The sequence below is a fragment of the Brachyhypopomus gauderio genome, chromosome 13 (assembly GCF_052324685.1).
Source record: "Brachyhypopomus gauderio isolate BG-103 chromosome 13, BGAUD_0.2, whole genome shotgun sequence".
In the NCBI taxonomy this organism is placed as follows: Eukaryota; Metazoa; Chordata; class Actinopteri; order Gymnotiformes; family Hypopomidae; genus Brachyhypopomus; species Brachyhypopomus gauderio.
In genome coordinates this window covers 12,723,275-12,751,181 of record NC_135223.1, presented here as the reverse complement: position 1 = coordinate 12,751,181, position 27,907 = coordinate 12,723,275, and the positions used below count along the sequence as shown (strand labels likewise).

The 27,907-nt window shown below is 44.7% G+C and overlaps 2 protein-coding genes across 4 annotated transcripts; one reads left to right on the top strand and one right to left on the bottom strand.

Annotated features, from left to right (window-relative positions):
- Positions 1-570: 570 nt before the first annotated feature.
- Positions 571-17,460, top strand: trpc1 (transient receptor potential cation channel, subfamily C, member 1). 2 transcript variants are annotated; one of them, XM_076971005.1, is made up of 13 exons: positions 571-1,129; positions 1,938-2,092; positions 2,291-2,392; positions 2,769-2,971; positions 3,437-3,568; positions 4,243-4,438; positions 4,965-5,301; positions 9,054-9,193; positions 11,640-11,789; positions 15,590-15,780; positions 16,047-16,248; positions 16,579-16,773; positions 16,994-17,460. In XM_076971005.1, exons 1-13 carry the CDS (start codon positions 964-966, stop codon positions 17,219-17,221), a joined length of 2,397 nt encoding a protein of 798 aa, XP_076827120.1. In that variant the 5' UTR covers positions 571-963; the 3' UTR covers positions 17,222-17,460. The 2 variants fall into 2 exon arrangements, with proteins under 2 accessions (XP_076827120.1, XP_076827121.1); XM_076971006.1 differs by lacking the exons at positions 571-1,129; positions 1,938-2,092; positions 2,291-2,392; ... (2 more) ...; positions 4,243-4,438; positions 9,054-9,193 and having other exon boundaries at positions 5,166-5,301.
- pcolce2b (procollagen C-endopeptidase enhancer 2b) lies at positions 15,159-27,278 on the bottom strand. Of its 2 annotated transcripts, XM_076971024.1 has the most exons (10): positions 27,026-27,278; positions 26,666-26,774; positions 25,055-25,310; positions 23,273-23,397; positions 22,985-23,121; positions 22,641-22,804; positions 21,521-21,604; positions 20,157-20,324; positions 19,415-19,556; positions 15,159-15,681 (listed from the first exon to the last, which is right to left on the bottom strand). In XM_076971024.1, the coding sequence occupies exons 1-9, from the start codon at positions 27,148-27,150 to the stop codon at positions 19,426-19,428; spliced, it is 1,299 nt and encodes a 432-aa protein (XP_076827139.1). In that variant the 5' UTR covers positions 27,151-27,278; the 3' UTR covers positions 15,159-15,681; positions 19,415-19,425. The 2 variants fall into 2 exon arrangements, with proteins under 2 accessions (XP_076827139.1, XP_076827138.1); XM_076971023.1 differs by lacking the exon at positions 15,159-15,681 and having other exon boundaries at positions 18,395-19,556.
- Between the last annotated feature and the right edge of the window lie 629 nt (positions 27,279-27,907).

Below are 27,907 nucleotides of genomic sequence, written 5' to 3'. Positions count from 1 at the left end.
AACAATCTTTGTGTCCCCTGGTGTCGTCTCAATGAGGACACAGCTCCATCCATTTTCCTGTTATGGCTTCCTCCTTACACCATCTATGGGTGGTCTTCACACTATCTATGGGTGGTCTTCACACATTCTGTGGGTGATCTTCATACCATCTATGGGATGCACATCAGGGCAACGAGATGATGCTATTATTAGATTTTATTTAAAATTCTCCTTTCTTCACCAGTAAAAAGATTATTTTAGCTAAATTAATTTTGTGAATGTATAATTATTTATCGTTTATAAATATTAATGTAAATTAAAATATTATTTATTATGTATAAATAAAACAATGAGATTACAATCTGATTTATTCAATTAATTCATTTTAACACGTTTATCAGATACGTTGTTGTATACATTTTGATATTGCATGGAAAACGTCAAGTGTGTATTTGTGAAATGAATTCGAGAAGGTTGTGATAATCTTCTATTAATTGGAAACGACGAGCGACCAACATTATGTAACATATTTGTTGTCCTTATGACCTGTGTACCCAGATGGTCCATGTGCACATGCGCAGATCAGAACATCAACAGCATCAGGACCAGGACCCGTGAGCTCTTAGCAGCGTTTACAGTGATGCGCCAGTGAAAATCGCCTAACTGTTGTCTTCTGAAAACAGTCGCACGACGATGATTTTTGTTATTATGTTGTACCCGTTGGATGACAATTTTTTTAACTCGATCGTGAAATAACCATCATTTTAAATCCTGATGAGAGAGCCTCTCTGACCACATATAAGTTCTAATTAGGCTCGTTCAGAGTCGTCGTCGTTTATGTCATCCACAGAGTATCGACAGGAATTTTTGCTCTGTTTTCGCACTAACGGGGTTCCTGCTCTCCGTTCCCACTAACGGGGTTTTTGCTGTGCGTTCGCATTAACGGGGTTTCATGTGTAAGAAGGCAGCGTCTGCAATAGTGGGATGCACATCAGCGTTTTACCGTATTCGCTCTCTGTCGTAATGGCTGCTCTTTACCAGGGCACGGACGCGTCCTCGCCGGACAAATATCTAGCGTTAAAAGACGTTAGGGAGGTAAAAGAGGAAACGACACTTGACGAGAAGCTCTTCTTACTGGCTTGTGAGAAGGGTAAGTTAAAAACCCGTGTTATGGAAGATAATCTGTTAAATTTCTCCTTTTTGTTTTGGATTAGGCCTGTTGTGGGTTAGGCAATCGTGCCACACAACTAGTTTTTTTTTGTGACTATGAGATTTTCATTCATTTGATAATTTTGGTTTGTCACTTGGTAAGGCAAAGTAAAAGTCATGTTATGCAGGAACAATATCTGTCCAAAAATTACTGATGGAAACTGCAAAGGCATGTTGACAGATTTCAATCTGCCTGTAGCGTTTTGTTCTATTCTTCGCTAATTGGGTTAGTGTAAAGTCAAGTGAATAATTTCTTGTAAGTTTTGGATATTTGCTCAAAGTTCAATGCATGCATTTTACAATCATGATAAATAGTCCATCTCAAAGTCCTTTAAAAGTCCTGTGAAAAATCTCATGCAAGGTCATCTTCATGGCCACTGTAGACCGAGGAAATGTTTGAAAAGCAGCAGGTCTTTTTCAGATGTGTTGTAAAGCTCAATTTTCAGTGGTTGAAAATTGCAAATTGTCGCCCACAAATCTGAGGCCCATCTGCACTCTGTGGGACTAAGACAACCCTGCAATGGTGATGTCTACTGACCTCATGCTACATTGTGCAGGCTTGCAATAGATGTGTCTCCCTTACCATATAAAGTCATCGAAACACAGCTCTAGGAAGACGACGGTTCTGGACAGGCTCTTTGCTGTGACATTGTTCTTAGATTTACATAAGGAGACAGCGGTGGCCAGAGTAGAGGGATACAGTGATGGTGTGTGTGTGTGTGTGTGTGTGTGTGTGTGTGTGTGTTAAGGTGATTACTACATGGTGAAGAAGCTTCTGGAAGAGAAGCACCATGGAGAGCTGAACATAAACTGTGTGGACGTGCTGGGCAGAGATGCAGTGACCATCGCTATTGAGAATGAGAACCTGGACATTCTGACACTACTCCTGGAGCACGGCTGTCAGGTGTGTGACTGACTCTCTCTCTCTCACACACACACACACACACACACACACACACACACACACACTATTCCTGGAGCATGGCTGTCAGGTGTGTGACTGACTCTCTCTCTCTCACACACACACAAGCTTCGGTGAACATGGTTTTTTTCTATAAATTTGTCCGTGTATGTATCGGTGTGTGTGTGTGTGTGTGTACAGACAACAGATGCACTTTTGGTGGCCATTGACTCAGAGGTGGTGGGAGCTGTTGACATTCTTCTCAATCACCGGCCCAGAAGATCCTCCAAACCATCTATCGCGGTAAATAAATAAGCAAACAATAATGTTGATAAAAGCTTGAAACGTTTTTTCATTTTTTGTTATGCTTTTTGTTGTCATTATTTCTAGTCATCTTCCTGAGCCTGGCTATATGTTTGCCAAAAATATATAATAAAAAAAAATTATGAAAATGATGCACTGAGGTAAAAGTACAAATGTGTTGTTTTAAGTCACACTTATAAACGCTGGTGTTTTGGTCCTACATGGCCAAGTAACGTCTTGTTAAGTGGGTTGCTCCTTACATAACACTTGTATGCACACTGCGCATTATGATGACTGAGACTGAATTAGATGCCTTCCTGACCATAATGCATTCACACACTCAGCATGGATCCATTTTTTTCCCCTCTTTCTTCAGAAACTGATGCAGCGCATCCAAAATCCAGAATATTCCACAACCATGGACGTGGCCCCTGTGATCCTGGCTGCACACCGGAACAACTACGAGATCCTCACCATGCTCTTGAAGCAGGACATCTCCCTGCCGCGGCCCCACGCCGTCGGCTGCGAGTGCACGCTCTGCAACGCCAAGAACAAGAAGGACAGTCTACGCCACTCCAGGTTGGAAGCCCCGCCCCCTGGGAGGAGCTCCTCCTATCACGCGGCAGACGCGGCTGGCTATGCTTATATGACATTCGTAGCCAGTCTGTTGGCTATATACCATGTTCCACGTACCATGTTACTCACCGAGCTGATGTGGACAGGTTAATTTCAGATGTGATACTAGCATTGACAGAATCCAGGTCCTGGTATATTTCACTGAGGATGTATAAACATAGCTAGGCAGACAGCAAGCTCTCCTGACTTAATTTCTTAAAAAGCTGCAAGATACCTGTAGATATGTAGATATTTTCTGATCTATTTCTGGAGGTGAAGTCACTAATAAGGGCTGCAGCTGGCATGTATCACTTATTCATCACGTACTTCCGCTGTAGGATGATTACTCATTCAGGATGTTGGTCTGTGTCCACCCCACCCCCACACCCCCCATGTCTGCACCCCCACCCCATGTCTGCTCTCCTGCAGGTTTCGATTGGACATCTACCGTTGCCTGGCCAGCCCGTCCCTCATTATGCTGACGGAGGAAGACCCCATACTCAGAGCATTTGAGCTTAGTGCTGATCTCAAGGAGCTCAGCCTGGTCGAGGTAGAATTCAGGTACGAAGAAGCAGACAGAGACAGGACAAGAGACAGAGACAGGAAAAGAGACAGACAGGAAAACAGACAAAGACAGGAAAAGACACAAAAACAGTAACAGTTGGAAGAATAAATTGAATTTCAGTTGTAGAACTGAAGGCCTGTTTTTGCCCTGGTTCAGTGCAAATGCTGATTCTGGGTGATTCTGGATTTAAACTGCATCAAAAATGAGAGATAAAGTAAAGGAGCATAACACACCATTCTAGATGTGTTTTGAAGCGTGGAGCTGTTGTGAAGCGTGGAGCTGTTGTGAAGCGTGGAGCTGATGTGAAGCGTGGAGCTGTTGTGAAGCGTGGAGCTGTTGTGAAGTGTGGAGCTGTTGTGAAGCATGGAATTGCTTGGTGATTACAGCTCTTTGTCCAGTCACTCAGGACAGATTACAGATGTTTGGCCCAGGGAAGCAATGTTTTCCAAAACTTTATACTTCATTATACAGTTATACTTGGTGAAACTGTTTGTTATAGCATTATACTCAGTTTTGCCCCCAAAAGCTCAAGAGTTTTACATTAGTTAGATTTTTACATTACCTAAAACATATTTCAAACGTATTGATTCACTTTCCAAGCCCATCAAGCAGATGGTTAACGACGTGTCCTGGACATGATGGGATTTTTTAATCTTCTGTCTGGTACCAGGAATGATTACGAAGAGCTGGCCAAACAGTGCAAGATGTTTGCCAAGGACCTGCTGGCCCAAGCTCGCAACTCCCGGGAGCTGGAGGTCATTCTGAACCACACATCCAGCGAGGACCACGTGGACAAGAGAGGTCTGCTGGAGGAACGCATGAACCTCAGCCGCCTCAAACTGGCCATCAAGTACAACCAGAAAGAGGTAAGGAGGAAGCAGACGAGAACGGCCATGCTCACAGGCCAGTAGATGTGGAGAGACCAGGGTGTGGTTTTGCTCGTGCTGTAACAACATCTCCCTGTCAGGCTGTTATAACCATCCATTGTTATGCTGCAACTACCACGCTGTAACTACCTCTCCATGTCATGATGTAACTACCTCTCCATGTCATGCTGTAACTACCTCTACATGTCATGCTGTAACTACCTCTCCATGTCATGATGTAACTACCTCTCCATGTCATACTGTAACTACCTCTACATGTCATGATGTAACTACATCTCCATGTCATACTGTTACTTTCCTTTCCTGTAATGCTATAACGACCATGTTTGATATGTTACATTTGTTTAACATAATTCTTCATACAGGCATGATAGTCCCGCATACTGATGAATCTGTATCTTATGTGCTAAATAAGTGTCTTATACAGCTATTATATTTAGTGTGTCTTGATATTAAATGACTCACTTAAATGATTCATTTCCACCTCCCATTTTGGGTCTTCCAGTTTGTGGCGCAGTCCAACTGCCAACAGTTCTTGAACACAGTGTGGTTCGGCGAGTTGGCGAGCTACCGGCGCAAGCCTACAGCACCGAAGATGGCGACGGTGCTGAGCGTGGCCCTGCTGTGGCCGCTGCTGTCCGTCTTCTACCTGCTGGGCCCGCGCTCACGCGTGGGACAGCTCATCCACACACCCTTCGTGAAGTTCATCATCCACAGCGCCTCCTACTTCAGCTTCCTGCTCCTGCTCACCCTCTACTCATGGGTCTACAGCAACGGCAAGCAGAACATGCCGGGTCCCCCGCTAGAGATGATCGACTATCTGCTCATCCTCTGGATCATAGGTGAGTGCTTGCTTGGGCAGACCTTTGGAGATGGTGGGGGTCCGACTCCACCTCCATCCAGGACGTACAAAGCTTGGCCACTTAAACACACCTGTTGCTACTCAGTTGCTGCTCAGTGGCAGATTTCACAGGTGTGTTATAGGCATATCTTCAAACTATGCTCCAGACTGTCTGCAATCATGTGGTTTAGCATTCACCATGATCTTTGCGCTGATGATGTTCTGAAACTCATCCCAGTGTTACTGTCATGAATGTGAGGAGCAACGTTCACTGTCATGAACGTGACGACAGCCGTGTCGTCAGACAGACGAGCAGAGAGCTCGACTCAAATGCCCCGAAGACGGGCACCAGAAATGAGGTAGAAAAGCAAATGAGGGACAGGTGCTGGAATGTGAGGGTGATTGGGAATTGGGGAGTGGATGTGATTTGTGATTGGTTGAGGAATGAGAGGGTGATTGGGAACGAGGAAGTGGATGTGTGATTGGTGGATTCCTGGCTAAGTGCAGACTGAGGTGTGGCAGTGTCACGGTGAGGCGGCCCCCTACCGGCCGCCTCCATCCACAGCGGCTGTTGTTGTTGTTGTCTGGTGACGTCATGTGCGTCCCTCAGGTGGGCGGAGCCCGTGATCCGTCTCACCTGAGGGTCGTTTGTTTGCCTATATATGTCTTGTCTTTGTACCAGTTGACCGCTGGTCATTATATCCTTAATTTGGAGATAGTGCACGTGTTTTAGGTTTGCACACTTTCTATTAAACCATCCTTTTTCCCTGAGACTTGGCGTGATCGCTTCCTTTTTGTTGCTCACCCCCGCCCGTCACAGGCAGTATCATATAAAAATATATTTATTTATATATTCACCAGTAAACTTATTATAATAGTAATATAGTAGTTAGAATTAAAGTAAAACTGAATTGCCCTGTCACTTAAAAAACATACATAAATAGAAAAAACATTCAAATTCAGTGTAAAAAATATTTGATCTACCTAAAAGGTCAGTTTAGCTACAAACATTCATCTCTAAAGAAATGAACTGAAAAGAAGCCACCAGATGGAGGAAATTAGGTTTTTAGACCATATCATTTGGTTTTGTGTACTAAAGCTGTTATTTTGGAGTAAATAAATTAGCTACACTCCTGTGTACACCCCCAGTTACAAGTACAGACATGCATCATAATCATTATATGTTAAAATATAAGAAATAAGCATGGAATGAATAAGATGTACAATGTGGAATTTGAAAACACTGGTCAAACACAAAATATTATTTTTGATGTGTAGCCCTCCTACATGTTTTGTATTGTTGAGGAATCACACCGCCTCGCAGATGAAGTGTAATGTTTGTGGATTTTACAAGTGTAGTGAAGTGTAAAGTGTTGTTTTAACTAAAACAATAACGATCGATCCAACACTGTGCTGATACATCAGAGGGTTTCAGCGTGGTTGACAAGATCTCCTCCCTGTGAACTGTGCATGGATGTCCTCTGTGTATGGAAGCCCAGACGTGTGAACCTCACACCGTCATGTTCTGAGTTCTCATGGCTTGTTGTTCAATCCTTTGCCCGCCTCCATCTATGAATCACTTAAAACACATTCTGGAAAGTGTGTGTGTGTGTGTGTGTGTGTGTGTGTGTGTGTGTGTGTGTGTGTGTGTGTGTGTGTGTGTGTGAGAGAGAGAGAGAGAGAGAGAGAGAGAAAGAGATCGCACATAGCAGTAAAACAGAAGAAAAAGAAAAAAAATGCAGTAAATTTCACTATCCTGCTTCTTCCTGGCTGACCCAGGCCCATGCTAAAGTCATACACACACACACACACACACACACACACACACACACTTCACTAGATGCTATTATCAGCCCCACTCAAAAACTGCCACTGCAGTACACAGAGGACAGCTTGTGACTTTTGGTGCTACACCTTATATAATATTTTAACATTTCAGGCAGTTCTAGTTCTGACTTTTCGTTTGTCTCTAAAAAGGTCACACGGAGGTCAAGCTGACAGCCCATTATGGAAATAATGGGATGTGAAATGTTTGTACATGCTGAATAAAGGCAGTTCGCACAACTGTGACTGTTAAAAGAGAACTGTGAATATTGTTTAATTAGACACTGTCCTAAAAAATAGACCAATAAACTGGCAATGCATTTGAAATGTGCATTTTTTACTTTTTCCTGCATTAAATGTGAAACTGTTACAGGAGGATTTATTAGCACAGGGAGATAATGAATCTGAAATCTCAGACGTTCCAGATGTAAATTATCCGAGTCATGCATGACTAATGGTTGAGTGAGGCTATCACCCACACTTACTCCACCCTCACTCCACCCTCACTCCACACTTACTCCACCCTCACCCACACTTACTCCACCCTCACCCACACTTACTCCACCCTCACCCACACTTACTCCACCCTCCCCACACTCTCTCCACCCTCCCCACACTTACTCCACCCTCCCCACACTTACTCCACCCTCACCCACACTTACTCCACCCTCCCCACACTCACTCCACCCTCCCCACACTCTCTCCACCCTCCCCACACTCTCTCCACCCTCACCCACACTTACTCCACCCTCCCCACACTTACTCCACCCTCCCCACACTTACTCCACCCTCACCCACACTTACTCCACCCTCCCCACACTCTCTCCACCCTCCCCACACTCTCTCCACCCTCCCCACACTTACTCCACCCTCCCCACACTTACTCCACCCTCACCCACACTTACTCCACCCTCCCCACACTTACTCCACCCTCACCCACACTCTCTCCACCCTCTCCACACTTACTCCACCCTCCCCACACTTACTCTCCCTCCCCACACTCTCTCCACCCTCATCCACACTCACTCCACCCTCCTCCACACTCTCTCCACCCTCACCACACTCTCTCCACCCTCCCCACACTCACTCCACCCTCCTCCACACTCTCACTCCACCCTCACTCCACACTCACTCCACCCTCCTCCACACTCACTCCACCCTCCCCTCTCACCTCACCCTCTCTCCACCCTCCCTACACTCACTCCACCCTCCCCACTCACCTCACCCTCTCTCCACCCTCCCCACACTCACTCCACCCTCTTCCACACTCACTCCACCATCCTCCACACTCACTCCACCCTCCTCTACACTATCACTCCACCCTCCCTACACTCACCTCACCCTCTCTCCACCCTCTTCCACACTCACTCCACCCTCCCCACACTCACTCCACCCTCCCCACACTCACTCCACCCTCCCTACACTCACCTCACCCTCTCTCCACCCTCCCCACACTCACTCCACCCTCCCTACACTCACTCCACCATCCTCCACACTCACTCCACCCTCCCCCACACTCACCCCAGCCCCTGTGGGTTTTTCCAGTGAAGTACTTTCCTGCACTATGCCAGGAATTCTTTGTTTGCATATCAGATTTTGAGAGGGGTGTGCACACGTGCATGTATGTATGCATGTGTGTGTGCATGCCAGTGTATGTATATGTATGTGTGCACGTGTGTATGTAAATGTGTGTGTGTGTGTGTGTGTGTGTGTGTGTGTGTGTGTGTGCACTCCCATGTATGCATGTGAACATGTAAGTATGTGTGCATGTGTGTGTGTGTGTGTGTGTGTGTGTGTGTGTGTGTGTGTGTGTGTGTGTGTGTGTGTGTGTGTGTGTGTGTGTGTGTGTGTGTGTGAGTTTGTGTGTGTGTATGTGTGTGTCGGTGTGTATGCACGCTGATGGAGCACACCCTCTCTGTCTCCCTGCAGGGATGGTGTGGTCAGATGTGAAACGTCTGTGGTATGAGGGCTTGGAAGACTTTCTGGAGGAGTCCAGGAACCAGCTGAGCTTTGTGATGAATTCTCTCTACTTGGCAACCTTCGCACTCAAGGTGGTGGCGCACAGCAAGGTTCGACACTACAGCTTAAACTTTAACCTAAAAACACTAGCAAAAAATACAAGAAAGACAGTAGGGACCAGTAAAATGCAATCAATCAACCAATCAATCTGTCAATCGCACCCCTAATAATACATATCTGGCACTTACAAGCTTTCGCCATCAACATGTCCAGTTAAAAATACAAATAAAAAACATTTGAGAATATTATGCATTGATTAGGTTCCGTTTGTCAGTTTTCAATAAACCCTTCCTGAAATGTATTGTTCTTGATCTATCATCTATCCCCCTATTTGCTTGAAAATAGACACTGCCACAGTAAAATCACAAATCAATTAAATACAGAATTCATTTTCAATCTACATAATTTCTTGCCACTAGGGTCAGTGTTAGCCACAAGAGATTACAGAGAATTAGAATCGTTTAGAAACATACAGAATTGTAATGTAAGAAATGTAAGAAGCAGGGAGACAGTTAATAGTGAACATACCTAAAACACAGTGATACAATAAGTGTAGCCTGAGAACTACAGCAGTGCTCAGCTGATCGGAGACGAAGACGAGTTAACCAATCGGTCACTAAAGGAGACGTTCCATACCTCATCTCCATTACCTCCCAGTTACAAACAGGAGGTCACTGCTTCCTCCAGGGACCGTCTGTTCTTGTGCTATCCCTGTGCTGGTGTGGTGTGTGTACAGAAGAGGGGCAGACTGTACCAACGTGTCCTCTCTTGCAGAAGCTGGAACAGAGGCCCTCACACACAAACACACACACACACACACACACACACACACACACACACACACACACACACACACACACACACACACACACACACACACACACACACGCACGCACAATCAGAGCATGAACTTTCCATAAGCCCTAATGCCAATTCATTCTGAGCTCTAATATAGTTTAATACACAAGAGCGAAATAATATATGATGAATATGTTAAAGCATCACTAGTTTTTACCTAGATGTTCTCAGGGAATCTGATCTTAGTTCTTTCAGTCAAAGCAACTGCTAAGTTAGCATTCTGCCACCTCAACAATATAAATTAAAGCTATTCAAAGCAGATGTGTGGTACTGGTTTCCAGCCCAAACATACCACCACTCATCCAAGCAGGCTGCTTACTTGCTACTTAAAGTACCAGAGCTACAGGACGTCTAGTTCTCAACTTCCACTTTCAGTAAAAAAAAAAAACAAATGACTTGAAAGTATGGCTTTCAAATGACTGAATACAAACTCTAAAGTGAAGACTCTGTCAGACTCATGCTGTGCTTGATGGAATCACCTGAGTAATATGCTATTTCACTTGACTACAAAGACTGAATAGAGATCTGTGTGATCTCGGGTTTAGTCAAGGCTCTATGCTTTTCCTATTGGGGACAGTACTGCACTGTTCTGTTCTTAGCTCTTCTTTCTTTTACTTGATATCATAATGCTATCATTACATCTTTGTCTTTTATTTTCAAATCTATTGTTTTATTCCTTTCTTTGTAATTAGTAAAGGCAACATAAACTGTCTTATACTGTAAAAAACTCACTTCACCAGGTCTTGCCTGGACCTCTGTCTGCAGACTTATCCCTGTCACTGGTCAGTTGCCCAACAGTGGTGTCATCTGCGAGTGTGATGATGGAACTCCTGATCTAGGTGACTGTACAATCGCCACTCAGTGAGAAGTGCATTCTAAGACTAAGATGGCAACCTGGGAGTGTTCTGGCTTCAGGATTTCTGTAGATGTTTTCACCATCTAAGATCTATCCATCTAAGATCTATCTATCGGGAAATCCATCATCTAAATGTAATATTGTTTCTGGTGGAATTACATAAGGCGAGGTCCAGTGTGGTTTGTGGGAATGACTGAAGTTAATATCACATCATTCTTTTGTCCTATTAGGGTGCATTAATATTGCATCATCAAATGTTAGAGTGGTAAACAAACATGTTAGAGTGGTAAACAAACAGACATGAGTGAAAGTATCAGTGTGTCAGTGCAGGGCTGACACTTCTTCTGCCTCTTCATCTCCTGCTGGGCGGTCGTCAATCTGATAAGTGACCTGGGTCTGAAACGTCTGTCTTCTAAACAAAATTGTGGCTACTTCTCTACTCTAGAGTCGACCACGTGGCCCCTCTCCTATACGCAGAACGCAGTGGCAGCTACTGTTTCGCTGTTGACTGACTGCACAGCAAGAGTCTGGGGTTCAAAAGATCCTGGGGGTCACCAGCATGTTCACAGTTGTGCTTATGTGCCACATCCGTTTGGGGCTTTGGGCCCTGTTTGAGTCCCTTATTTGAGTCCTTATTTGAGTCTCTTATTTGAGTCCCTTATTTGAGTCCCTTATATTCTTTTTTTTCTTGTGCTTGGTTGTTTTTTGCATTTTAAATCCAGTTCAAAGGTGACCGTTGTACATACAGCATAAGAGCCTGTCAGCTGTGTGTGTTGTTTCAGTTTGGTAACGGGAAGGAGAAGGAGCGTAAAGACTGGGACGCGTCGCACCCCATCCTGGTAGCGGAGGGGCTGTTCGCATTCGCCAACGTGCTGAGCTACCTGCGCCTCTTCTTCATGTACACCACCAGCTCAGTCCTCGGGCCTTTACAGGTAACGCCAGCACCTGTGCATACGTTCACGTGAGCACACGTCTGTGTGTACAGAAAACCCCAGCGCCTGTGCATACGTTCACGTGAGCACACGTCTGTATGTACAGAAAACCCCAGCACCTGTGCATACGTTCACGTGAGCACACGTCTGTGTGTACAGAAAACCCCAGCACCCGTGCATACGTTCACGTGAGCACACGTCTGTGTGTACAGAAAACCCCAGCACCTGTGCGTACGTTCACGTGAGCATACGTCTGTGTGTACAGAAAACCCCAGCACCTGTGCATACGTTCACATGAGCACACGTCTGTGTGTACAGAAAACCCCAGCACCTGTGCATACGTTCACGTGAGCACACGTCTGTGTGTACAGAAAACCCCAGCACCTGTGCATACGTTCACGTGAGCACACGTCTGTGTGTACAGAAAACCCCAGCACCCGTGCATACGTTCACGTGAGCACACGTCTGTGTGTACAGAAAACCCCAGCACCTGTGCGTACGTTCACGTGAGCATACGTCTGTGTGTACAGAAAACCCCAGCACCTGTGCATACGTTCACATGAGCACACGTCTGTATGTACAGAAAACCCCAGCACCTGTGCATACGTTCACGTGAGCACACGTCTGTGTGTACAGAAAACCCCAGCACCTGTGCATACGTTCACGTGAGCACACGTCTGTGTGTACAGAAAACCCCAGCACCTGTGCATACGTTCACGTGAGCACACGTCTGTGTGTACAGAAAACCCCAGCACCTGTGCATACGTTCACGTGAGCATACGTCTGTGTGTACAGAAAACTCCAGCACCTGTGCTTACGTTCATGTGAGCACACGTCTGTGTGTACAGAAAACCCCAGCAACTGTGCATATGTTCACATGAGCACAGATGTGTCTGTGCATGCATGTAACCCCAGCACCTGTGCATATGTTCACGTGAGCACAGATGTCTGTGCGTGCAAGTAAACCCAACACCTGCGCGTACGTTCACGTGAGCACACGTCTGCGTGTGCAGATAATCCCAGCAAATGTGCATACGTTCACGCGCAGGCAAACCCAGCATCTGTGCATGTGTGCCCAGGAGCATAGGCCTCTGCATGCAGGTACGCCCGATACCTGTGCACGTGAGCAAACGTGTCTCTACGTGCAGGTTATCACCAACGCCACTCAGTCCTTTCACGATCAGAGTCAGCATGGATCCTCCTGAGCAGTCTGGCATTTTTCCTCCAGACATCTGGAACTGCTCCATTTCTGCTCTGGTGTGTAGCCGAGTGCAGCTCCCCCCCTGCACGGCTCTGATATATATCCACCCCTCAGACTTGTACCTCTTACATGCAATCCTGTCTCAGACAGGCAATGTTGGTTATCCTGTTGCAGTGCATATTGACAAACGTGTGCAGCCTTTCCTACATCACATTATTTTGTACTCAGGCACCCAGCAGACATGATGTATATGATTTATCTAGTGCTTTAGCAGAGCTGCCCCATAAGGGGAAAGAGATGTCAGACGTGTCCAGCAGATTTAGCCAGTATTATTGCTTGTCGATCAATGGCCCCTCCATAAACCTAATTATCACAGTCCATCAATGAATCTCTTCATCCAGAATAACAGGCCAGAGGAAAAGCCTCCTTCTTTCACTCCTACTTTGATTACATAATTCCCAACGGCTCGGTCAGTAGCCAACTGGATTTCACAGAGTGCTCTGTCTGTCTGCACAAATCAATGCTCCTCATTTTATTTGTTCTCCTACCCTCCCCTGTGTCGCATCCCCTCCACTGTAGTCCTCCTCCTCCTGTTGTATTCCTCCTCGTCCTGTTGTATTCCTGCTCTCCCCCGTTGTATTTGTGCTCCTCCCCAGTTGTATTTGTGCTCCTCCAGAGTTGTATTTGTGCTCCTCCCCCTGTTGTGTTTGTGCTCCTCCCCTTTGATTTGTGCTCCTCCCCCTGTTGTATTTATGCTCCTCCCACTGCTGTATTCCTCTGAGCGTTTCCTCCTCCAGTTCTCTGTCTGTTCATTTGCTTCTCATGCCACTTAAGCTGTGAGTGCTGTTCTACTTTATGTGGATTTGTTGTAGAAAATCTCTCACTGTGCAGGCTGACAAACCTTCAGGCTTCAAAACCTGCCCCCCCCCTTCATAGTTGAGTCCCTCTACAACTGTGGCAAAGCTATTACACAAAGTGCTAGAGCACTCACAGTTATGAGTTATGAGGTCATCCACTCTCATGCCTGTTTGCAGACTGGTTTCAACCTCATCCCTGTTGTTGGATTCTGAACTATGGTAGAGCAGCACTGCAGGGTTACATCTCCTTGACATGAGTGTGTGTGTGTGTGTGTGTGTGTGTGTGTGTGCCTTTCCCTGCTTTCTGTCCTCCCACACACATGCACGCTCACACACTGACATCACTGCATTGCATAGGTGCATGGAAAAGTACTCAGAAATATGGAAGGAATCACACACACACATTTTCTTAATGATTTATACACTGCTAGATGTGGCATCATATGACTACTGTAATCCACTGTATCCTGTTTATTAACCAACATTGCTGGATACTGACTCAGCAGCTTAGCAGACAGCTGCTAATGGAACAGTCTCCCACTCCACGATCCTCTCCACCCCTGAGGCCTCTCAGGACTGTCTGCTTAGTCTCTGGATAAGGTTACTCACCAGGAAATTCTGGGCCACTTCAGAGTAAGCTGTGTAGGTGTTGAAGTACTTGGCACATACCATACACACACATACCACACACACACACACACACAATCGGCTTTTTCGCTATAGGCGGGTGAGCCTTCATGCTGGCTGCTTCGCTATTGAGGGGGAGGAACGGGGTGTTTGTGTAGCCGATTACATCAGCATGCCTCATGGAGAGTGTGAGGTCATGACCCCTGTGTGTTCCAGTGCAGCCGTCTGGCCCTTACGTTGCGGCGGCCACGTCATGTCCAGCAGACGGCTGCCTGGAATCACCCGCTGATGATGAATCACGCTGCGATGCTTACAGGACTGGAGCTTTCAGCAGGATAGGAAAATGATTCAGCACATAGATGTGTAACCCCCACCCAAACTCCTTGCAGGCTAATCCAGATTCTGAGTAAGATTGTCCTTCCTGGGTATGTTGAGTGGGTTGCAAGGAAGATTGTCCTGAGCAGCAGGGAAATGGCAGTAATTCCTGGTTTAGTGATTGAATGCATGTGTTTATTTTCAAGTCTGCTGATAGTGCCTGAGGTAAGAGAGAAAAAGGTATAAATATTTCCCTCCGCCTGCCCCACCACTGGATTAACAGATGTTTACCTGAGGAGAGTGGGAGCCCAGGGGGAGGGGCAGGGGGGAGGGGCAGGGGGAGGGGCAGGGGGAGGGGTAGAGTGTGTTGTCTGTCACAGGAGAGATGGAAGGAAAATAGTTCCGACATCAACATATTTGCTTTTCTGCTATTACTTGCTCAGCTCAGGCAATGCAGACACTCCCAAAATAAGTAGATACACAGCCATAATAAACACGTGCCCACAAAAAGCTGCTCTGAATACTTCAAAAGTTTACATTCTTCAAAAGCATCGCTCCAGAAGCACCCTTTAAAATAGCTGTCTTGAAGAGTAAACAGCTTCTGAAGTGTCTCTTGGGTAGTGTGATGTAGACAAGCACCCATACATTGAGTTAATGTGGGTTTGAAACCGGTACACGTGATCCTCTGAATAAACCCTTGAATTAAATAAAATGTTTAAAATGTGTATTTGTGTGTGTGTGTGTGTGTGTGTGTGTGTGTGTGTGTGTGTGTGTGTGTGTGTGTGTGTGTGTGTGTGTAGATATCGATGGGTCAGATGCTGCAGGAGTTTGGGAAGTTCCTGGGTCTATTCCTCCTAGTTCTTTTCTCCTTCACCATCGGTCTGACGCAGCTCTACGGAAAAGACAAGAAGGACCCGTTCAGGAGCAGGAACGACAGCAAGGACTGTGAAGGGATCTTCTGTGAACAGCAGAGCAACGACGCCTTCCACACGTACCGTTGCCTTCCTCTGCTCCCACAGCCTCCTGCCCCTGCTCTCCTTAAATCTCCTGGCTTTTAGTCAGTTAAGCTAGCATGGTGAATTCACTCTGAGTTCTGTGGAGGAGGAGACTGGCTCAAATCAAAGCAGTGAACATTATTTTGGATTCCAGTGAATAAATGAAAAACAGCTGAATTGATAAATACTACGTAGTTATTCTCATCTTAATGTGTGTAACTCTTAATTCAGGAAGCCTTTGACTTTGGTCCTTCTTCTGCAGGTTTATGGGGACATGTTACGCCCTCTTCTGGTACATCTTCTCCCTGGCACACGTGGCATTGTTTGTCACCCGAATCAGCTATACAGAGGAGCTGCGCTCATTTGTGGGGGCCCTCATCGTGGGGACATACAACATCGTTGTGGTGATCGTTCTCACCAAGCTCCTGGTGGCCATGCTGCATAAGAGCTTTAGGCAGATTGCAGTAAGTGAGGAGCTACCGATTAGCATAATGTCATTTACATAATGGTAATTGGTGACTGTTTGCTATAGTTAGCAAAATTCACATTTTGGACTGAACCATTACTTTAACGACTTAAATGAGTACTTAAACGAAAATGGTAACTTGCCTGCCAATGGAGGGGAATAGTTATGCAGATGAGTTATGCTAACTAGATCACTTTTTAATCTTAGTCAAGCTTTTTTGAGCAACACATTTCTGAAAGACTCAAAGAGTGTCGGCCACTTGCTTCAAGATCGTGTACAACGCTGCTTGTTTGTTGGTTTCTTAACACTTATCTGCGATTGCCCCCAGAACCATGAAGACAAGGAGTGGAAATTTGCCCGGGCCAAGCTCTGGCTCAGCTACTTCGATGATAAGTGCACCCTGCCCCCTCCGTTCAACATCCTACCCTCGCCAAAGACACTTTGTTACCTGGTGACTAGCCTGAGCAAATGGATTTGTTCACACACATCAACAGGCAAAGTCAAGAGGCAGAACAGCCTGAAGGTTGGTCACACACAGCCCAGGACAATGCAATCTACCTTATAGCAGTCCTGTTCATACTGGTTAGCGTACAGCTTATGAAAGCTCTCTCACTAGTGCGCATGCTAACTCTCTCACTAGTGTTTCCTATTTTCTGCGTTTGGCAGATGCTTTTATACAGATGTCAATATTTTGCGTTCCACTAGTAGAGATTCCTCTGATGATGGGGCTGTGGTTTTTGCAGGAGTGGAGGAACCTGAAGCAGAAGAGAGATGAGAACTACCAGAAGATTATGTGCTGCCTGGTGCACCGCTACCTGACGTCCACGCGTCAGAAGATGCAGAGCATGGACCAGGCCACGGTGGAGAACCTCAACGACCTACGGCAAGACCTCTCCAAGTTCCGCAACGAAATGCGGGACCTTCTCGGCTTTCGCACCTCCAAATATGCCATGTTCTACCCCAGAAGCTAAGCGACGTCCCACTGCGGAAATCGACCTAGCATGCCTGGAATTGTTTCTTCTTCTTCTTCTCTCGCTTTGAAAGATGCAAGGAGGCAATGAAGTCCTGGGATTCTTCTGGAATTCTACTGTAGTATATTTATTCTATACACCAAAGCCTCCTTATTCAGAACTTATGTAATATTCTTCATCCCACCTGTTTTCTAAAAGTGTTGTTCTATTTGACTAAAGAATCCAATAAAAATTTCTGAAGAAAATGTGTTTTTTGCCTGGCTTTTCATGAAATATCTGAAAAACTAAATAACTGATGCATTACAAGAACTATATGGAAAAACCCAGAGCTGTCCAGACAGTCGAGTCTCCTTATGCGGTGGTATGACTAACAGCTAATGGCTGTCAGACACAAGTGAAATACTTGAAATGAGGCCGAGTACATAAGCAGACTAATGCACTCCTCCGATCATGAAATGTCAAACCTCCTGGAACCTCTCTGCCATTATTTCTTATGCATTATTATTATTTCTGCTAAATAAGGGTCTATTGAAGGGTCTATTGAAGATTTTAGGCAGGAGTAACAGAAATGACATTAAGATAAACATATTACTTATATGGTAATGAAAGGTAAACATTGTTAGATATTAAACTTTCTAGTATTTGACACCATGTAGAAATAACAATACAGCATATAAATTCCACAGCTACTGTACCGTTCAAGCTTCTGTCTTCGTCCACATTTGCCTGTTCCCTTTAGAGTCACCCCAAAGAGTGCCATTTACCTAATGGGGGGGGGGGGGTGTCTCTGTCTACCACACAACCAGACTGACTCTTTTACTTATTTTGCATTTTAACATTTAACAGTTAGCAGGCAATTCTGATAGCTACAGATTTGTGCTTATTTTAAATGTGCAATATATATATATATATATATATATATATATATATATATATATATATATATATATATATATATATATATATATATATATATATATATGTGTGTATATATACACACACACACACACACACACACACACAAAATATATATATATATATATATATATATATATATATTTTGTGTGTGTGTGTGTGTGTGTGTGTGTGTGTGTATACAAAAGAAGTATAGATGATGAATTTAATTGTCTCTCTCAGAACAATTATTTATAAATTAACATTCACTATCAGGAATCTGTTTTATATAAAAAACATTTGTTTAAGCATAGATTATTTTATTACAAACATTTGAACTTAATATTTAAGCATTTAAATAGCCTCTTGAACAAACCTGGTGTTTCACTGTGTTCAGACTGAGAATTCGGTCCAGTACAATAAAATAAAGGCAGAATGACAAAGCTATGTTACTGCACCTGTGTCATCTTCAATGTTTTACATCAATCTCGAAAAATGTAAATCAAAGACAGTCTCATAAACCGTGCATCATTTAAAAATGAAATACCAGATTCTTGACTGTTCTCTGCATTTTATGACATCTGTCCATTATGTAATCCACCTTAGCCTCTTGGCTACATTTCCATGTAATATTATTTGCAGTGCCAGAACAGCCCCCCCAACTCCCCAGGCTTTAGTCCTGCGGTCCCTCCCCAGCACACAGGAGCAGACACCCCAGGGGAGGGCTAGCAGATTTCTGGGCCTGCAATCTTTGCTTGACACAGATGTGGAAGCCTGAGACAGGACTGTCCAACCTTATCTTTAAAAAGTTAAAATCTAAAGAAGACATTTTCTCTCATCCACCACTTTCTCTGGCACACATTTACCTGCTGGTTATTCCTCCCAAACAGCCTTGAGAGAGAGTTCAAGGGGTGGAGACAGAAGAAACTCCAACAGTTCCTTTAGTGCTTTTTCTCTGCTCAGTGGCAGGAGTGGAGATACTCAGAGTGTTTTTTATAAAACCACACGTCATGTGTGGGGGCAGGTTGGATAGAGCGCATAAAAACATTTAGAAATTCCAGACCTTTCACTCTGCTTGGTTTTGATTAGCTGTGGCCCCATTCCAACTGCTTGTAAATGACCAATGAACAGAGCTCTGGGCGGCTGGCCCCCTGCTGCTCATCAGATTACTTTGGCTGTGGAAAAGAAAAACCAAAAATGGCCTCCTGCACTGGCGCTTCCAGGTCACAAGCCCATGAAGCAAAGTGAAAGGTCGCGTGTTTCAGGAGGCCGTGAGGTGCGAAGGGCGGGGCTTAGCACCTGGGCGGGACTTAGCACCTCTTGCTCTTTAGCGTGTTGAACAGTCTCTGGTTCTTTGCCTTGAAGGGCATGACGAAGTGGTGTGGGCCGATGGTCCCGCGGCCCTCCTCGTCCGTCTGGCCCATGAAGATGTAGTTCAAGCCTAACAACACCACACAGAAAGAGCCTGAATGCAGTGACGGATCGGCAGAGACATTCAGGAGGGACGTTCATCAGTTCCCCAGTTCACTCCCACTCCATGAGTTTATATGCAAGGGTATAAACATATGGGGTCGAATGCTCGGCACAATAACCGTACTCACCATAACCACGCTAAAACTAGTTTGTTTTGATAATAATTAAATGGTGTTTTCACAGTGCATTATGCCGTTTACCTTGCACTTTTAGCATTCTAGTGGTTGAGACATACTCAAAAGTCATTTGTCACACAGCAGTGAGGAACCTGCTGTAGCTTGTAGCTCTGTGTACTTGAATCACAATGGTTTCATGTTGTATGTCAAGGCAAAAACCTGTGTCTATTCGTTCAACATTACGCATTAACTGTGAGTTTTGAATTTAAAGGGTGACTAGCCCGACCACCAGGTCAATTTCACCTAACATCTGTGTATGTAACTGAAGCTACCTCAGAGATTTTATGTTTTTAGCAGAAGCAGAGAGCTGTTCTAATTCTGTCCTAATAACGATGGTCATAATCGGATGAAACACAACCTTGGAGACAGGGGGCGCTGTCCTGCACACTCACCTCGTCTGACTGACGGACATTTCTTGCACAGGATGACAATCTTGGTGCTCATTGTTTTGCCTGCCTGCTGGATGGCGAGGCTGCCCTCTTTGTAGACGCTGACGATGGAGACGGTGGCATACATGCTCCCACCACGGGTCACGGCGCTGATGACCGTTCCTGTGATGACTAAGAGATGAAGAACGGGTCATGCAGTGCTTTCCTGAATGCTGATAAACTTCACATTTGTCCCCAAATAAACATCCGACTAGCAGGTTATGCAAAATCGCTTAAGCAAATCATTTTAAAGCACTGAGAGAAAACAAACTATTTCCGATGTTGGTTTCCACTTTTGTTTACAGCATTTGAGAGACGTCTTGGCCAGAGCGACTGACAGTAGTGCAGTGTAATCTGATACATATCCTCATGCATCCTAATACTATAATAATACAGTACTAACTTTAAAATATTTGACTATTTTAATCCAAATGGCCCGAGACCGTCCTTGATGTGCTCTGTGTGAAATGCTGACTCATTTAACAGTGTGATGTTAAATGAGTCATGCCGTGTCACAAGTGTAACTTTCCGCCACTGTGATTTATGTCTGAGCAGGACTGGTCCCTGGGTTCGCCCCACCACACCTGTTTTTAAATATGCAAATCCATGTAAACTCAGCAAGAAATCATAATGAAATGTCTGCAGGGCTTTGTAAACATCGCTGTGGATACGAACATTTCTGACCGAGGCGGTGGTGGTGTGCTGAATCAACTCTTCTGTTTCCACACAGTTTGCCCATGGTCAACTACAGCAGCGTGGCACTCAGAGGAGTGTGTCCACACACCAATCCACTGTTCAGAGCTGCAGAGTCTCTGAACGACGCTTTTCAGACATGGTGAGACAAACCGCTGAGATAGTGTGGCGAACGAGAGGGGCATGAAAACGCACACTTGTTTCAGGAGCTGTGACTCTGGGAAACATTCTCTGTGTTTTTCCACACCATGACTACCCAGACGCTCCACGTTGAATATCATACCTCACTGAATGGGGGCGTGCATGTGTGTGTACGCGAGTGTGTGTGTGTGTGTGTGTGTGTGTGTGTGTGTGTGTGTGTGTGTGTGTGTGTGTTTTTGTGTGTGCCGGTATGTATATGTATGTATGTTTGTGTGTGTGTGTGTGTGTGTGTGTGTGTGTGTGTGTGTGTGTGCCGGTATGTATATGTATGTATGTTTGTGTGTGTGTGTGTGTGTGTGTGTGTGTGTGTGTGTTTGTGTGTGTTTTTGTGTGTTTTTGTGTGTGTGTGTGTGTCGGTATGTATATGTATGTATGTTTGTGTGTGTGTGTGTGTGTGTGTGTGTGTGTGTGTGTGTGTGTTTGTGTGCACTTACCGAAGTTGCTGGAACAGTAATGGCTCTCTGGGGTTCCTTTCCGCTTGCACTTCTGTTGACACAGTGCTGCAGAATACTTCAAAGCTGCAAAGCCAAGAGTTAGTGTTAGTGTTAGCTGATATAGAGTTAGTGTTAGTGTTAGCTGATATAGGGTTAGTGTTAGTGTTAGCTGATATAGGGTTAGTGTTAGTGTTAGCTGAGATAGTGTTAAAAAAATTCTACTACACACTACATGCTTACTGATTGGGCCCCAAATGTATCTCACATACAGCCATCCACATATCAACATTATACACAGCTGATATTATATATCAGCTAACTCTAACCCTATATTGGCGAACCCTAACACTAACCCTATATCAGTTAACACTAACACTAACCCTATATCAGCCTTTAGGCTGGTGAGGAGAGGCTCTCTCATTTTAGACTAACATGGATTCAACATGGATTCAGATTCAACAAAAATTTCTAAGGGACATTTCATTGAATATTTAGTACATACCATCCAGGTAGAGGTAGATGTCAGAGATACAATACTTCTCTTCCATCATCTTTGATCTCTCTCTGTATCTCTTTCACATATCTCCCCTCTCTGTGTGTGTCTCTCTCTCATCTCTCTGTATGTGTCTATCTCTCTGATCTCTCTCTCTCTCTCTGCCTCTCTGCTTCTCTCAGTCTTTCTCTCTCTGTCTCTCTCTTTCTATCTGATCTATCAGGCTCTCTCGTGGACTCTCATGCTCTCTCATGGCCTGAGAGAACTGCACATGTTGAGTTCAGTTCCAGAACTCACCACACACACATTGAGCAGTAAATTCACTTGAAATGGGCCAAACATATGGGGTGTGTGTGTGTGTCTGTGTGTATGCAGCAGATGTGCAAAGCTATTGACTCTGCTATAAGTGACATGTCAAGTAAAGGTGCCTGACAAGCCATTCAGTCCACTTCCAAACAATGCAGTTCAAGTTATTCAGTTAGTGTGTGTCAGTGTGTGAATCTCTGCCCCATGCCACATTTATCAGATGCTTATCAGATAAGCCTGAGACAAACCCAACCCAACTCTAATAAGCCTGAGACGAGCCCAACCCAACTCTAATAAGCCTGAGGCAAGCATGGCACTTACGTATAGGCCTGGTGGTTGTGGGATGTGTGGTTGTAGTTGGGGGCAAGGTTGTGGTAGGCAACTTCCTTGGCCTGAATCTGTAGTGACCGATGAAACCATCTGCTGTCAGACTGAGGTCCGAAAGAAACTGGATGAAAAGCTGATTCCCCTCAGAGAACACTGGCCTGGAACACAATCACACACACAAACACAAACACACACACACACACACACACACACACACACACACACACACACACACACACACACACACACACACACACACACTGCTGAAGTTCTGAATGGAATTTACTGTGGATTTAACAATGTCTTTGTCTGGCAGGATTGATTGGCTGTGTCCTTACGCAGGTGGGCTGTCTCCACAGTATTTCCCAATTCTCCTGGCATCGTTGATTTCTCCACCATTAAAAATAGCCACGTAATCATAGCGGCAATAGTTGTCTCTCTCAACATCAAACTTCTCAAATTTCACCTCTATAATCTATAACAATGGCAAAAAACAAAACAAAACCACACATGATAATGTCAACAAACCCTAAATAAAGGACCATTCATAAATTACATATACAAACAACTGTGAATTTCACATTCCATCACAAACAATAAGTTGTGTGAACAAAGGTAAGTGTCACCTGGTTCTTGGGTGCCAGTATGTGCCAGGAGCAGGTGACTCCTGCTGGGTAGTCCTTCTCTGGCCAGTTAGGGGTCTTAAAAGTTCCTGACGGCTTGATCAGTCTACCTCCACAATACTGTTCCCCTGCAGAGACCATAGCAAATCAAGAAACTGTCCTATCACACCGGCATTACCAAAACCAAGTCATGTAGCCACAACCACTATGACAGGATTAAGTATGAGATCATTGCCTACTAATTACAAGGTCTGCTGTTTGTGGGACTACCATTTAAAGGCTCTAATAAGCACCTCCCTTGCACCGGGAGACAATAAATGATTTTAGGACATGTAAACATCTGTGTGGTGGGTCCCTGTGATATGCTGTGGAAAAGGACACCACATGCAAAAGATGTGATTAAACATCAGAGAGGGGCAGAGCCCCAAACCACACGCACTAGAGAAGCCGCCAGGGCTTTGAAGACGCCTTCGTCTCCAGATCCTCGCCCTATGGGGACCAGGCTTCCACGCTCATTTACAGGACCACATGGCCTCGCCGTAAGCTCAGGGAACAGTGTTCAAAGGAAACCCAGCTGAGCGGCAGAGAGCCTGTAGGCATGAAGCTGGGCCTGTGAGGGACGGGCCGGACCCACAGGCCTTGGGTACTGCATATCAAGGGTGCCAAAGAACTAGCAAGGCACCACAAAAAAAGAAGAAAAAACAAGAAAAGTACCGTAGGAAAACTGGCACTTGTCAACAAAATTAAGTGCTTTGCAGCTGCTGAATGTTGAATAAAAAATATAACAAAGAGCATTGACTTTCTTATCCAGGGCAACTTACATATTGATTAGTTTGACAGCATATGTGCTCTCCAGGAAGAGAACCTATGACCTAGCAGACATCCACCTCCACCTGCTCTACCAGATAAGCTTGGTGATAATAAACAATAATACACCAACGAATGGCTGGTATCAAAAATGTAAATACTAAAAATAGACTGCAGGATGATGTGAAGTGTGGAGGTAATAGGAGGACTGGACTCCTTTACAAGGTGTATGATGTTGTTGCTATGGTTCGTCCACGTCCCTCACATGGTACAGACCGCAGCGTACATGTGAACCATCAAGGGAGGAGACAGCAGACAGAGTGTGTGTGTGGGGGGGGGGGGGGGGGGGGGGGGGGGGGCATTAAAACCCCATGGTGGCCTGGCAGACGCTTCGTCACTCTTAATGAGCCAGAGTGACTCTCCGGCTCTGGCTGGACTCTGCAACATCGGCCCAGAAAATTATCCATGAGAAATTCCACGTCATACTGTGAAATCCACAGCAGGCAAAGAGTCCCCAGAGAGCCCAGTCATGTTTAGCAAGCAAAGACAAAAACGTCTTTCACTGCCCTTTGGGAATCCCATAACGTCTCAAAAGATTTAATAAGCAGAAAAGACAGCTCATCTGAAATGTCTTACAATTCTCAGTTGCAGAGGAACCATAAGCCGTTCACCTAAACTCTGACCAGAAAGGGATTCAAACTCTTTGTCTTCATGACAGAAAATAACTAACATTTTGTACTAATCTTTTTTATATTAACATTTCTGACATTTACCAGATGCTCTTAATCCAGAGTAACATATTCATCAGAGGTAGGCTACAGGTCAGCAATGCAGCCTCAGGAGATACAAGCAACCTGTAGGATATACAGGTACTTGTATATACTATACTCTTACAATGCTTTACTGTGTCATAACAATCCATATTAAATCACTAAATAAGTTACTGTATATAGCTGCTATCTCTTTGTCTACACTCACCGCGCTCATGAGGGTGAGCGGCTGAGAAGACAGCCAGGAAGCCACTACCAGCGGTGTTGGCGTCAGACACCATCTGAAGAAGCATCTTGTTGCCCGTAGACACGAGGGCACCGGGCCGGAACGTCCCGCAGAAGCGGCCCAGGCGTTGCCCGTGGACGTGGCCGTTATACACGTCCACGTAATCATAGCGGCACAGGTTGTCGCTCTCCAGGTCGAGGAACCGGAAGTTGAGGACCACCACTTTGCCCTCGGGCACCTGTAAGAGTCATATCTCAGTCTATCTACAGGAATGCAAGTACATTTATTAGGAATGGCCGAAAATGAGATAGACTGTGATTATCTTGTTTAGCGAGACATGTTCTGACACTTGTTGAATTAGATTTGAAATGGAATGGGGGGAAGCGTCAGATCCAAACTTTAATGTATTTTAATGTGGAACTGCTGATCAGCCAGAACCACTGCAGGTTGGTAACATGTTCTAAACTGCACTGCAGTGTCTGGAAAAAGTGCTTCTCTTTGGCTAAGAGCCAAATGTCATGGAGGAGTAGGAAACAGTGCTGAGAAACAGAGACCACTGTCATTAAACGTCGTTGCGAAATTTCATCGATCATTTAGTGACATGATGTTTCCTGTATGTTTAGTATGACAGTTTGACAAAGCGGAAAATTAATTGGCCTCAAGTAAGAATATTTTCATATTCTCGTCTTAAAGTTGTTGTATATCGAGAGAAAATTTGATTTTGACGACAAATGTCAATTAAGATATTTGACAGTTCAAAAATGCCACGTGCTCTCCTCTACTTGTCAGCAATAATATGCAGTGTTGCCTTAAAAAACATAAAACTTCCCTACTTTCAGATTAATAACCAAAAGCCTAAAGGCAGTAGTGCAATGAATAGCTGCTCAAGCCAAAATATGGGAAACCGAAGCTGCTCATTTTCGTGCATGAAGCCCATGTACAGAAATAAAGATGTGGTTAGACAAACAAACGTCCGTCTGAAGCGAGTGGGCGCGGGGCTAAAACAGTCGCGCCAGTGGAACGACGGAACGCGTCATGGGCGGGTGTGCTGCGCTCGCGCGCGTTCCAGCTCTCAGCAGCGACAACATCGCTGTAGATATCACGACCTAGAAACACGTGTATTCATTTTATTTCAACGTTAATGTGTCACTGTATGTTAAGTCAGTGTGCAGCGTTGCCTTGTGCACCATCTTAGCGCGTCAGGCCTCAGCAGATCAGATTATATTGACGCGAATTAGATCGAAAAGTCAAATACTGCTACATTGACCTGTAGACTGCAGTTTATATATTTATAAACTGTTCAGTTTATATTTTTTAATTAAAATATCCTTCATAATTCCATAGTTTTATTCCCCATGGTGAACAATACATGACTTGTACGACAGGTGTGTTCCACATATCTACATATCCACGTACCTAAAATTCTACATACGAGCAAACTGGTGAAAGAGACAAGTTTACTTAAATTACTCTTACGAGCAGTTAAGGAACAAATATGTCCGTACGTCCGATATAAGAACGAATTTGTTCGTACGGGTGGTTCTGGCTGCCCATTGTAATGCAGTTTAGATGCTTGCGTAAACGCCCACTTACTGCAATTCTCCACACACATTTAGTGTTTGGAGGGTACACTCCCGGATATCCTTGGCTCCCGATAACTCCCGAATCTCCTGTGATGTTTCCTCCACATGTAAAGGTCTGCCTGAGGAATAAACATTGTGGCCTGATGTAAAAAACAACTGTGGGCTACACATTTAATAAAGCGCTCATTTCAACAACTGGACGCTTCAAAGACCACCTGCACTGTTATCAATGAGATATCTACTCAGAAACTGGAAGCGTTCTGATCTGAAGTGAGCCTGCGCCAATATCTATCTGCATCGTCCATAACGTTGTGTAAAAGCCCGGTTAGATGTAGCCCTATAATCTGACTTCAGAAACGGGGTAACTCACCTCCTTTCTGGCTGAGCGCAGACACTGGTTATCAGCAACAAACCCCACGCGCAAAGGACGCTGCAGATCCTCCACATTGTACATTCAACACAGCGGGCAGGTTGCGTTTTTACGTGCAGTGGCATATGAGGCTGTACAACGACACTCCGCGAGGGGGGAAAACTATTCTGAAGTTCGTAAAGGGAAGAAGAGCGCGAGCTGATGCAGACGTGGTGTCACGTTGTAGGAGGGAGCTGCTGCCCTTTACCAAAACCTGGGATCAAAGACAGGCGGGACAGAAGGAGATGGAGGAGGGGGCGTCTCGTGCACGTCCCCTCGTCATCCACATCTGACAGAAACTTTGGGATAATGTTATTTTAATCTGAACTATTAAATACTGATATACATTCTGCAAACACTCTTACCTACGTATTTTTGGATGCACGTGGGACAAACAGATGTGATGGTAATCTAAATGAGCAGCTTTGTGCAATACCTTTGTTTAAGTTTAAGACAGATTATTGTATAGTCTATTTGTACTTAAAGGCTTATTTTTTGTCTCTATATCAAAAGTAACTTGTAATACACGTTATTATTCTGCCTTTTGCAACTTTTTGAATTTTGATTCCACTTGCTAATCGGGTTATAAATGAATCGATTTTGGGTTATATATACCTGATATAAGTTATACATATATAAAAGTTTATTGTTACTTTTACCTGCTTCTTCATAAAATTAAACATGCTCACCACTTCCAGATTGCTGTTTGAACGCCTAATACAGTACGAAAATAATGGATATTTTACCCCCATCTAGTGGTTCATTTAGGGACATGCATGGTGCTGCTCTGATCTCAAGGTTTATTTCTTAACACTCACAAAAAACGCGAAAATTGTACATTCA

What these genes read in the sequence shown, in the direction of transcription:
- trpc1 (XM_076971005.1), top strand. Translation starts at nt 964, where the DNA reads ATGCACATCAGCGTTTTACCGTATTCGCTCTCTGTCGTAATGGCTGCT. An exon ending in GACAGTCTACGCCACTCCAG is followed by an intron (nt 2,972 to 3,436) that starts GTTGGAAGCCCC and finishes GCTCTCCTGCAG; the next exon opens with GTTTCGATTGGACATCTACC. An exon ending in GCTCATCCTCTGGATCATAG is followed by an intron (nt 5,302 to 9,053) that starts GTGAGTGCTTGC and finishes GTCTCCCTGCAG; the next exon opens with GGATGGTGTGGTCAGATGTG.
- pcolce2b (XM_076971024.1), bottom strand. Translation starts at nt 27,150, where the DNA reads ATGCCACTGCACGTAAAAACGCAACCTGCCCGCTGTGTTGAATGTACA. An exon ending in CGCTCACCCTCATGAGCGCG is followed by an intron (nt 23,398 to 25,054) that starts GTGAGTGTAGAC and finishes TGGTCTCTGCAG; the next exon opens with GGGAACAGTATTGTGGAGGT. An exon ending in TTACTGTTCCAGCAACTTCG is followed by an intron (nt 20,325 to 21,520) that starts GTAAGTGCACAC and finishes TTCATCTCTTAG; the next exon opens with TCATCACAGGAACGGTCATC.